Here is a 12,517-nt window from a genome sequence, read left to right on the forward strand (position 1 = left end):
TGAATTGTCTCAGCCAACAGTGACACGGCAGCCTGAGACATGAGAATGAGAGACCACTGAGACCGCAAATGTGGCCTGTGACCATACGGCATTTGTCCCAAGTTAATTTTTCTAAAGTCTTATATTCAGAATGTTTTGGGGCCTTGAAGTTGAAGGCAGACTCTGAAATAGAACTTCAGAGAGCTGTGCCCATCAAAAATCTCTAACCCCACATTCCCATGTTTGTAACTAAGAAGCGGGGTCACGTGTATGTGCAGATTAATCAGTTCTAAATTCCGTAAATGAGGAACAAGCACCGCTTTCATTAGTTTGCTTTGCTGTGCTCTGCCTTTCTGCACTGAACTTAATGTTCTCTGAACTATATTTCCAGGGGGCAGAAGTTCCAGCTGGCCAGACTGGAGAAGGAGAATTGTTGTTGCAAAGCACTGACATGGGAATGACATGGCAGAACACAGTGACAAACGTATCACTATGGCAAAGTCCGTGGGGCTGAGCATTTTACACAATCCCCGTCCAGTTCTTAGTCAAGGCCATAATCGCACAACCTGCCAATGATGATCAGAAAAACTATTTTTGACTCCTGCTGTGTTGTATTTTTGGGAACAGGTAGCAGACTCCAACATGGCCCTTCTGTCAATGTACCTGCGCATCTTGACAAGGCAGAATCCACTTGGCAATTTGGAAAGAGAAGAGGTGAAAGTGGTCCCATGTCCGTTGACAAGTTCCTCTTAACGCTCAACACACTGCAGAATGCCCGCAAGGCAGCCGCCCTCAGGTACCCCGTTCATCGCCACGCAGAAGTCAGGGAAGTCTGTGAAAGTGAGCAACACCACCCTGAAAAGGTACAAATACACAAACCCTCCCTGCAACGCAAAAACGATCAGGCAGCCCAGCTCCAACGTGCCAAATTGCACAGTGATTCTCTGACCCCAAGGGTAATCTCTGTGCCCTTTGAAACCAAAATGCTGCAGCTCAAGCTGAAAAACTCTTTGCATGGCCCCACTGTGAAGTCCTCCATCCCTGCTCCCTCTGTTGTGCGGCTCAAGACTTGCTCTGGGTTGCTGAAGGAAAAGAAAGCTCCTGGTGAAGTCATTCAACCCCCTGGAGATGGGGTTCAGGTTGTTGATCCTGTTACAGCTGCTGCTGAGAGGACCAAACCAACGCATGCGACCATTGCACAAACGGGAAACAAAGAGGTTTCCAGGAGAAAAATCTCTTTTTGCACGAGTGCTGCAGACCCTTCCCAGCCTAACGGTGGGTTCAGGCTTCTGACGGAAAAATGGAAGGAGCGGTGCGAGGCAGCTGTTGCAGCTCAGTGTAAGGCAGAGCAGCAGCTCACGGAAGAACGGGAGCGAGCGCGCAGGAAAGCCTGGCTACGGAAAGCGAAAGGCCTGCCGGTGGACTCTTTCACTGGGGAGGGGAAGATACCCGCTCCTGAGCTGGGCTTTAATACATTTATCTGAGCTGATCCCTCAGTCCAACAACCAACCGTTATCTGAGGGTTCTGGCGTCCAGCTGCCACGACCCCTGTAGTTTCTAAGTATAAAAGACGTCTCCCCTGTATGTTTTTTCTGAAGAGATATTCTTGGTGTATTCAGCTGTTTCTCAAGGCAGTGAGTGGACTGAGTCCTGTCCTGGATTTATCCTGCTAGACCTGCTGGTAATACAGACACTAATAAAGCTCGACATGTCTCCAAGGTGTCTCAATGATAATAATAAATCTTATTGGAGATTGTGTGGATTGATTAGAGTTTATAAGCTGAAGAAGTGTGGACCGAGCCTAGGGGTTGGTGATCAGTGTCGCAAAGTCTACGTGGAGGCCGGTAACTAGTGGTGTAGCACACAGGGCAGTCCTGGGTCTGATTTTGTCTGGCATGTTTGTTATAACGATGTGGATGAGGGGGTGCTGTAAGCAGCAGTTTCACTCTGGGAAACTCCCCTTACAGTAGAGTGGTGGTGATTTTTGATTCATTTATTTGAGCGTCATCTTCAACTTCCAAACCCTGTGATTAAGTCAGGCCTCACAGTGAAAAATAATGATAGTTGTCCCTCAAAGAAAAAAATGAATGGGTAATTAAAACTAAGGGTCCATGTAGAACCGTGAAGATGTGGGAGCAGGACTGTTGTAGATCTGGGGATGAGCAAGGCTGAGAGGTTGGGTATTTGCCTCACTGCAGCACATCCGTGGTGTGCTACAGGGATTATGGTGTCTGAGGTGGCTTTGCTGACTTCAGTTTTAGAACAGGAAGCAGCAAGGATTTCACACTTGGCCACAGGATGGCACTTTCTGAAAAGCAATCGGGCTCAATCCCAGCGCAGCCTTTGGCACAGCCCCTGGGGAAAAATCTAATAAAGGGAGACTGGTGGAAAAACATCACAGAAAGACTGATGACTTTTCAGTTGTGCTGAAGTGAGAAGGATTAGTGCTGTCTTCCTATTTGTAGCCAACAAATCAGCATCTCCCCGTGGGTGTGGATGCTCGGGCACTTCTAAGATGCTGCAGCCAACAGAAACAGCAAGAAATGAGTGAAAAGGCAGCGCTGGAGCCAGTCCTGCCCTCGGCTGTAGCTCAGCGCACGATGCGAAGCTGGGACCTGGGCATCTGAGATGCCTTGAAAGGAAATTAACATATGGGAAGATGTCATACATGGTATGTGAAATCACTTATGAAGGTAACTATAAGGAGCTTGTTTTACTATCTTTGCAATTAATTTCTGAATTAAATTGACCTTTCCGTGCACCCAGTCCGTGGGCGAGCAGAGGTGACAGAGGGACACTGGTGTGTGCAGGGCATGATGCGGCCACACACACGGAGATGAAACCAGAGAGATGGCAAGAGAGTTTTGGTGGAGTTCTACTGTAAACAGGTGCCACTTGTGTTGTACTTGTGTCATCCATAAAGTGTAGATAATATAACCCTGATTCAATAATCATAGAATCATTTCAAGATTGAGTCCAACCATGACCCACCCCTGGCACTGCCACATGTCCTGAGAACCTCATCTCTGCATCATTCAAACCCCTCCAGGACTGGTGACTCCAGCACTGCCCGTCAGCATGGGGACGGTCACGTCCTACTGCTGTCTGCTCCCGGAGAGGGCTGGCGGAGCAGGTGGCTCTGCAGGGCCAGCACCGGGCAGGGGGACGTGGCAGATGGGACCTCCCGCTACCTTCCGGGCCATGGCCAGAGCCTGGGCATCCTCCTGCACGGCCTCACACAGGCAGGGGAGCTGCTCCCTGTTCCCACGGAGCTTTTCTTGTTCCTTCTGTGGTCCAACGCTCGCCACCCCACCGGCCACCTTCATGCTCCCACATCCCCACCTAAAAGCACCACCCATGCTCAAAGCCTTGGAGACAGCCCCAAGGTCTGGAGAGAACTCATGGGCTGGGCTCTGCTGGGACACGGAGAGACAGGCGAGGATGGTCAGAAATCCCAACAGGCAGGGGCAGGGACAGTCGCCGTGGGACGCGTCCCCGCTATGATCTCCTACCGTCATCGCTGCTCCTACCGTCTCTCTCTGCAAAGGAAACCATCACGTTCCGAGGATCGCTCGACATGGGGCCACCGCCATTCTCCTCACTTGGGACGGGCCGCCAGGAGGAGCCTGGTGCGGGTCCCCAAAGACCCCAGCAGGGATGGACACCCCACGTACCTCATTGCTCTCATCGAGGATCTTGCACTCAGGGGGCAGGTGGGCTGCCCACTGCTCCAGGTACTGCAGCTTCTGGCCCAAGCACTGGAGCTTCTCCTCCACCCCCCAGGACAGGGTAGAATCATCCTGGAGACAGAACCACCTTGGTGGGCAAAATGAGCCACTTGGGGTGACGGTGGCTGCACCAAGTGTCACCGCGCTGTGTCACTGCACCACCCAGCGCTGGGGGGCTACCTGCCCACCCAGGCGCCTTTGTCCCTTCCTCTGCTCCCTGTGCAGCAGAGTGGCCCGTGAGAGCTCGGGCAGGATGTGCTCCCATGTCCCCCCAGGATGGGACCCTGCCCCACGGTCTCACAGCGAAGAGAGCCTGGAAAGAGGCTTTGCTGTCATCTGCTCTGGGTCGCCCATGGCGTGGCTGGGCTGGGACAAGCAGCAGCCGCCTCCTTCCCCAGGGGAGCTGGAGCTGGTCACATCGTTGTGCAGGTTTTGGCAGTCGTTCTCCTTGCTGGTGTTCTCCAGATGACCTGAATCCCAGAGCACGAAATCTTTCCCATTGATGTTTGTCCTAAACAGACACCGGTGTCAGAGCCGGCGAGCTCCGGAGTGAGAGCTGTGCTGTCCCCGCGCTGTCCTTTGTCCCTGCGTGAGCAGTGAAAGCCTGGCAGCTGTGTGGGGGTGTTATTTTTCTCTGCTAAAGTGGCTGAAGCATTTCAAAGGGTTCCCCAGGTGTGCTTGGCAGAGAGCTAAAGCCAGGCACCTTTCCCTGGTCTCTGCATCACCCAAGAGAATTCAGTTTTGCTTTTCCACCAAACCGAGTGGTGCCGTGGATGCGCTGGAGGGAATGTCAAGGTCTGATTACAAGCTCGCCCTCCCTTGGAGTTAACCCTCGCGGACTCTCAGCTAATGGCGTTTGGCACTCTGATGTTACACGTGTTTCATCTTTTGGCCGTTTGAAATACGTACATGTTTCTATAGATACTTTTTCAGGTACGTTTTGTGCATCTGCACATACAAGTGAGAAAAGTCGAGATGTTCAGCCCCACTGGATCGACTGTTTTGCTATGCTGAGAGTGCCACAACAGATTAAAACTGACAACAGTCCTGGATACACTGCTAGATCCATGCAATAATTTCTATAGCAGTGGGGTGTTTCGCATGTCACAGGTGTTCCACATTCTCCCACTGGACAGGCCATCACTGAACGAGCACATTCCACACTGAAACACATGTTATTAAAACAAAAAAGGGCAAATATGGTGCCTCAAGAACAATCAGACAATGCAATATATGCTTTAAATGTTTTGAATCGTACTGTGCCTCCCTCCTCTATCGCAGCAGCGGAAAAACACTGCCGTGTTCCAGATTCACTGTCTCAGAGACCAAAGGTTTTATAACCGGATCCCCTGCACAACAGTCAGTGGCAAGGGCCTGTAGTTAATCGCCTGGGGAAGGGCTCTGCTTGTGTTCTTCTTCCAACAGGACCAAAGTGGCTTCCTGTGAAATACGTTAAACCTTTCTACGAGCTGGACAAACACGATGCAGGACCTAATGCCAGAGATCCAGCATCTGTCCCTGCGGCAGAGGACAACAAAGAAATAGAAGAGATCAAAGGAAGAGGCACTGCCATATCAGAATGATACAGATTTACATGATGTGGACTGGCGACTAACTGTCGAAAGCACTTTCAATGCATTTATTTTCCTTATTAGTATGGCTAACCAGCTTTCTCCAATATTTGTTAATAACTGTAATTGTTGTAATTTGTATTATTTTGTTGTAGGTTGATTTGCAACAAGAAAATGACACATAAGGTATGACGATCCACAGTAGGCACTCAAACTCACCAACAGAATGCCCCCTTTTGACTTTGGAGGCAAGAGGTGACTGCACCACCACTCCAAAGTAGTTTGCCAGATGACTGTGGTCGCAGGCTGGATTGTGAGGCAGTTACACATTCCCCTGAAATCTGGAGCTTTCAGTGAGGAGGTTGACGGCTCTTTAGCACCTTCTGTGCCCCACTGTGCCTGTCCCCACATACATACACCTAGAATGGTACCAAGGTGTTGTCAATAAACTTCACCTCTACCAACTGATGGGTCAGGAGGGGTGGGACCCTTGGTCAGTCGACAGGGTCCTTAACAAAGGAGATGCCCAGACTCGCTGAGAAGCTTCTGGACTATGTTGTAACGCCCACAGCCACATCTGGCCAAACAATGAAACGGGGTTCCCGCCGAAGACCCCCTTTGAGTGGTCTTCTCGGAGCTGCGGGTCTGTGAACTGGAGTCCTTTCCTTAGACAGGAACAGCGTCTAAGGAAACTTCCTGGGATTAATGACACCCCACTTCTTTATTGGAGTGAGCGACTGTTTCTTGTGAGTACCCTGAAGTAAAAGGCCTCCGGTTTTGTTTCTTGTGAGTGACTGCATGCACGTTGTGGATCCTCATTGTTCTTACAATATTGTATTTAAATAATCTCCTTAGCTGCTATCTGAACCTGTATTTTCTCTTATCAGAGTGCTAAATATGTGTAATACTGTTGAACTTGAATTCTAGTGTTTATGAGTGATATCAAGTAAAATAACAGTCTTTGCTAATGTGCAAGGCCTGATTTAGGATTTAGCCAGTACCCTGCAAATAATTACACAGTTTGTAAGAATTAGGACTGTAAGACAAAATGGCTAACATTATCTCATAGCATAAAGTGATTAGACCCTAAAACTTCACTTTCAGCTCTCAGTCTACGTATATGGGTTTTTGAGGGATTTGGATATGCTTGTGTGATGTTTTTCTTGTAGTCCTTCGAATCATCTGGACAATGATACAGAATGCAAAGAAGAACAAAGCCAGGGTCCTTACTGCACTCATTGAGAACCTGATTTTAAAACAAAAAAGGGGAAAATGTTGGAAAGTCAAATATGGGAGAGCAAGACGTGCGGTTCCAGCCATCTGGATGATAAAGGAAGATCAATACTAACGTGACCATTTGGATGGTCAAAGACATAATACTAACATAATAACATATAAAGGGCCTTGGACAGATTACTTTGTGTACGTTTCTTGTAATTGTAAAAAGTTATAGCCCAGACTTGTGAGAATGGTATCTCGGGCCGGATAACCGCCCCCAAGTGCGTGGGATGTGCGAATGTCCTTGGAGTCCAGCTTTACCAGAGAGAAGTCTTCAACACGTTTTGTGGCTTCTCTGTTCCCCACAGTCCCAGTGCAAAGACCAGACCAAGAGCCTGAAACAACTGGCACCAGGGGAGGCTTTAGATGGGATATAGGGAACAATTTCCTCCCCAAAGGGCTGTGGGGCATTGGAACAGGCTGCCCAGGGCAGTGCTGGAGTCACCATCCCTGGAGGGTTGGACAGACGGAGATGAGGTTCTCAGAGATATGGGGCAGTGCCAGGGGTGGGTTATGGTTGGGCTCCATGATCTGGAGGGTCTTTTCCAACCAAAATGATTAATGAGTTTTTACAGTTTATCTCAAAAGGTGGGAACCCCCAGTTCCAACTCTGCTCTTTACCAAATGCCTTTTAGAGGCTGAAGAGGAAGGAGACGCAACACCTCAGCATATGGAGGGTCTTCCCCAAAGCTTCCCAGTGTCCCTTCTGTCTCCTCTGCACATCAGGGCAGGGCACAAGGGACAAAGTACCACCAGCACGCTCTGAAAGGTCATCATTTCTACCAGCTGCAACCTGATCTGGGTGAAGATGTCCCTGCTCATGGCAGAGGTTGGACTGGAGGAGCTTTGAAGGTCCCTTCCAACCCAAACTGTTCTGTGAGTCTGATTCTGGGATTCCATGATTTTCTCTATGACCTTCAGGCTGTCAGAATACCTGGAACTGGACATTCCCAGCTGTTGACCAACAGACTCTGGCTCTTGGATTCGGTGATGTCACTGCTGAGAAGTGGGTTTCTTGGTTACCTGAGGCTTTGGCAGATGTTTGTGGACACACAGTGGCCCACTGGTGCACTCAGAGCCGTCTGGGGGACAGAGGTCCCAGGAAGTTGCTGGCTCCACAGCATCAAGTGGGGAAAAGCCAGGCTGCCCCCGGCTTTCCTCTGGCCAGGAACGCCGTCCCCACCCCAGCCCATCCCCAGCTCTGCGAGGAGAACAGCTGGGTGAGGGCCAGGGCGATGGGGCTGCCTCCAAACCCAGGTGAGTGCTCCTCAAGGTTTGACCCTCACGCGTCCCGGGTGACAGAAGTGACCTAGGACCCCCCATTGCAGCTTGACCACAGGTTTGGGAGGAACGAAAAAGATCTGCTTTATTAAACCTGTTGGAGAAAGGGTACAAGGGGTGGTGGGAGAATACAGGGTCAAGTGGATGGTCTGGGCCATCCAAAACACAGGGGTAGTGGGGGCATCCAAAGAACAAGGGGTGGGCGGGGGCATCCAAAGCTCTCGTGGAGCGGTTGCTACTTTTCGATGGCTTTTTTGTGTCTTTGGATCAGCAGCTGCCCCTCCCTCTTGATGTCTTCCCGAGTGGGGACGTGCTCGCCATCTTCGTCCTCCTTCTCTTCAGAGGATTCAGAGGATTCTGGAGGAGCGAACAGAGAGAAATGGGCTGGGGAGGGTCTGCAGGGCCACCTCCGCTGTGCCGGTGTCACCAGGGAGAGCCAGCACGTTTTGGAGGGCTGGTGGCATCCCAGTGAGCTTTCCTGCCAAGCCCTGGCTCTTCCTGCCCAGCATCCCAGGCTGACCTGCAGGGCCTGGCAGTGCCGCTGCTGTGGCCCATCCCCAGCTGCTGGGGCTTCCCAGAAAGGTCTGGAGCCACGCGGTGCTGGACGCCGCTCCAGCTTCATTCAAAAGAGGTGGCAAGCTCCAAAAACTCAGTGGCTCCTCCAAGAGCATCCAAGAGGAAGAGGCCACAGACAGACCCCAGCACTGGTTATTCTTCGAAACCAGGTGATTTTGAAGACAAGGCTCTCCCTCCCTCCCCCATAGCATCTTTTCTTGTTCCTTCTGTGGTCCAACGCTCGCCACCCCACCGGCCACCTTCATGCTCCCACATCCCCACCTAAAAGCACCACCCATGCTCAAAGCCTTGGAGACAGCCCCAAGGTCTGGAGAGAACTCATGGGCTGGGCTCTGCTGGGACAGGGAGAGACAGGCGAGGATGGTCAGAAATCCCAACAGGCAGGGGCAGGGACAGTCGCCGGGGGACGCGTCCCCGCTGTGTTCTCCTACCATCAGCGCTGCTGTCTCTCTCCTCGAAGGAAACCATCACGTTCCGAGGATCGCTTGACATTTTCTTCTCTAGAAAATCCCTGGCCTTCACAAAAATCTGTGAAACACACCCTGGGTTAGTTGTTGAAGGGGAGGTGGGTGTTACAACCCAAGGGATGCCCTTGATGATCCCCTGGCAACAACGCCCTGCAGTGCCCAGTGCCACCTGGAGCTGAGCTGCTCCACGGGGCCACCGCCATTCTCCTCACTTGGGACGGGCCATCAGGAGGAGCCTCCTGGTGCGGGTCCCCAAAGACCCCAGCAGGGATGGACACCCCACGTACCTTGCTGCTCTCGTCCAGGATCTTGTACTCAGGGGGCAGGTGGGCCACCCGCTGCTCCAGGTACTGCCACTTCTGGACCAGGCACTGGAGCTTCTCCTCCAGCCCCCGGGACAGGAGAGAATCATCCTGGAGACAGAGAGAACAACCTTGGTGGGCAAAATGAGCCACCTGGGGTGACGGTGGCTGCGCCAAGTGTCACCGCGCTGTGTCACTGCACCACCCAGCGCTGGGGGGTTACCTGGCCGGGCACGGTGATGTCACGCACACGGAAGAGGAGGTGGTCGATTCTGTTCTCAATCTGAAAGAGGAGCTCCTCGTTCTTCAGCATCTGGGCTCGCGACCGGTCCCGCCGGGCCTCTTGCTCCTGCAGTTTCGCCCTCAGCTCCTTCTCCAGCATCCTGCAGCCAACCACAGCCACATGCATACAACTGCACAGGGGTGCAGAGACACCACAAATCATTGCAAAAGCTGCTCAGGTTGCAACCCACCCCCCCCTGCCATGAGCGGGGACATCTTCACCAGCTCAGGTTGCTCAGAGCCCCGTCCAGCCTGGCCTGGGATGTCTCCAGGGATGGTTCATCCACCACCTCTCTGGCCAACATGGGACAGGCTCTCGCCACCCTAATCCTAACAAGTGATAGGACAAACAGAAATGGCCTCAAGTTGCGCCAAGGGATGTTGAGCTTGGATCTGGGGCACAGTTTCTTCCCCAAAGGGCTGTGGGGCATTGGAACAGGCTGCCCAGGGCAGTGCTGGAGTCACCATCCCTGGAGGGTTGGACAGACGGACATGAGGTTCTCAGGGACATGGGGCAGTGCCAGGGGTGGGTTGATGGTTGGACTCAGTGATCTTGAGAGTCTTTTCCAACCAAAGCGAGTCTGTGATTCTATGACACGGCTGTCCCGAGGCCAGCAGCACCTGGTTTTGTTGGGGGCCGGTTGAAACAGGAGCAAAGCCTTCTTCAGCTCCAGATCCCTCAGTTTTTTCTTCAGCTCCTCCTGCAGCTCTTCCTGCTCCTTGATGTACTTCTCCAGGTCCTCCAAGGTTGAGTCCTGTGTCAGGAGCTTGCTGGGGACGTTCTAACCAAGGGACAGCACGAGAACTCAGCCCACAGTGCTCATGCAGGGTGCAGGAGCTGGCCCGTGGCCTCAGGGAGGTTTCTGCACCAGGGACCACTGCAGGCTCAAGGCGTGGAGAAACACAGCTCCATCCTTGCCCACACATAGGGGCTCTGGGCTCTCCAGGCCCACATGAGAGCTGAGAACCCCTCAAGAAAACAAAGCGAGCTGAGAGGTCTCGGCTCCCTGTGGCTACGAGCAGCCTCAGGTTTTTGGGGAGATGGCTTGTTCCGTTACCCAGAGGCGGGAGCACTGTACTGCAGCCTTGGCCGCCTCCATCGTCTCGCTTATCCTGGCCTCGCGGTCTCTCTGGGACTCGGCGGCCTCCAGTTCGGTGGCTGAGGCGGGAGAAAAGCGGCAGAGAGGGATGCCCGGAGCTGCCCCCGCGTCCCACCCCACTGCACCCCGCCAAGCACTCACCCACCACTGGGTCCTGCTGGGTCGAGACGTCCGTGCTGGGCTCGGACTTGGCTGCCTGTAAGGACGTTCATGGTCACCCCCCGAGCTGCTGGCACCCTGGGGAGCTGGCCCTGCCACCCCCACCCATGGGGCTCGGTGCTGCTGCTTTCCCCTCAGCTCACCGCTGGCACTTTCTTTTCGCTCAGTTCCCTCAGCCACAGCCTCTCCATGGGAACCTTCTGGGTGTCCAGGGAGCGCTCCGCAAGGAACTCGGCTTCCCTCTTGGCCAGCTCCTTCTGGAGGGTATCAGAGAAGAGAGAAGTGGCTGCAGAAGCTGGGACCACAGAATCATGGAATCATTTGGCTTGGAAAAGCCCCTCAAGATCATCGAGTCCGACCGTCAACCCACCCCTGGCACTGCCCCATGTCCCTAAGAACCTCATGTCCGTCTGTCCAGCCCTCCAGGGATGGTGACTCCAGCACTGCCCTGGGCAGCCTGTTCCAATGCCCCACAGCCCTTTGGGGAAGAAATTGTTCCCCACATCCAACCTCAACCTCCCCTGGCGCAACTTGAGGCCGTTTCCTCTGCTCCTGGCGCTTGTTCCTGGGGAGCAGAGCCCGACCCCCCTGGCTCCAAGCTCCTTTCAGGCAGTTCAGAGATCAGAAGGTCTCCCCTCAGCTCCTGTTCTCCAGCTGAACCCCCCAGGTCCCTCAGCCGCTCCCATCACACTTGTGCTCCAGCCCCTCACCAGCTCTGTTCCCTTCTCTCAACTCGCTCCAGCACCTCAAGGGCTTTCTTGTTCTGAGGATGGACCTCTGTGAGCCAGCTGAGCTTCTGAGATGGCCAGTGTCATAAATGACCCCCCGTGTAAATGGGCTGGGTAGGAAAGCGAGCAGGATGGAGGGCAGGGAGGGCTGGAGGGTGGAGAGTGCTACTTTCACCATGGCTGTTGCTTTGGGCACGTTGTCCCCAGCCCTAGGGCATCCTGGCCCAAGAATGAGACGTGAGAGGAGCTCCAGAGGATCTAGGTGCCGTGGGCCAGCCCAGCTTAGTCTCTTTTGTTCTTCATTGCAGGAAGATCCACCAGCCTGGGTGCATGGTGCTGTCTGTGGGCTCTGGAGGGTGGCAGTGGGCCCCAGGGTGCCCTGGCTGATCTCACCTGGGCTCTCTCAGCAGCTTTGCGGGCCTCCTCGGCCCTGGCCTCCATGTCCTTCAGCTCCATGTCGTCCAGCTCGGACTCCCTGCACATGCGCTCCACGTCTCTAGTCAGCTGGCTCACCTCCTGGGACACAGGGAACCACAGCGTGTCACCCCACTGAGCCCTGGGGGTCCCCACACTGTGACAATGGATGGAATCACAGAATCCTAGAATAGCTGGGGTTGAAGGGACCTTCCCAGCTCCCCCAGTGCCACCCCTGCCATCAGCGGGGACGTCTTCACCAGCTCAGGTTGCTCAGAGCCCACTCCAGCCTGGCCTGGGATGTCTCCAGGGATGGTTCCTCCACCACCTCTCTGGGCAACCCGGGCCAGGCTCTCACCACTTCATGGAGGGGAGCAGAAGGACCTCGCTGAGCCAGGAGGACGTCCCTCCAGCACAGTCCCTGGGGCACCTCGCTGCCTTTGCAGGGGGAGCAGGTGGGACGATGGCCCGCTGAGGAGGGGCTCACCTTCTGCAGGGCATCATACACCCGCTCGTACACGGTGCCCACTTTCTCTGCAGCGCGGAGTTTGGCGCGCATCTTGTCAAGCTCCTTCTCCAGCTGGCGAATCATCTGGGGCAGAGATGGGGGGGACACATGGGCTGACACCACCTGCTGAACCCAGCACCTACC

The 12,517-nt window shown here is 53.8% G+C and overlaps 2 protein-coding genes across 2 annotated transcripts in view; both read left to right on the forward strand.

The window, feature by feature from the left end:
* The first annotated feature begins 381 nt into the window (after nucleotides 1-381).
* LOC139829466 (F-box/WD repeat-containing protein 10-like) lies at nucleotides 382-1,553 on the forward strand. The gene has a single exon (XM_071817040.1). The coding sequence runs from the start codon at nucleotides 552-554 to the stop codon at nucleotides 1,461-1,463; it is 912 nt and encodes a 303-aa protein (XP_071673141.1). The 5' UTR covers nucleotides 382-551; the 3' UTR covers nucleotides 1,464-1,553.
* A 134-nt stretch (nucleotides 1,554-1,687) lies between these two features.
* The window catches only part of LOC136110225 (F-box/WD repeat-containing protein 10-like), a 28,789-nt gene continuing 17,959 nt past the window's right edge, over nucleotides 1,688-12,517 (forward strand). The window contains exon 1 of the mRNA XM_071817149.1: nucleotides 1,688-1,823. Within this exon, the coding sequence (XP_071673250.1) occupies nucleotides 1,688-1,823 (136 nt within the window). The remainder of the gene's footprint in view (nucleotides 1,824-12,517) is intronic.

Source organism: Patagioenas fasciata, chromosome 19 (assembly GCF_037038585.1).
Source record: "Patagioenas fasciata isolate bPatFas1 chromosome 19, bPatFas1.hap1, whole genome shotgun sequence".
Lineage (NCBI taxonomy): Eukaryota > Metazoa > Chordata > Aves > Columbiformes > Columbidae > Patagioenas > Patagioenas fasciata.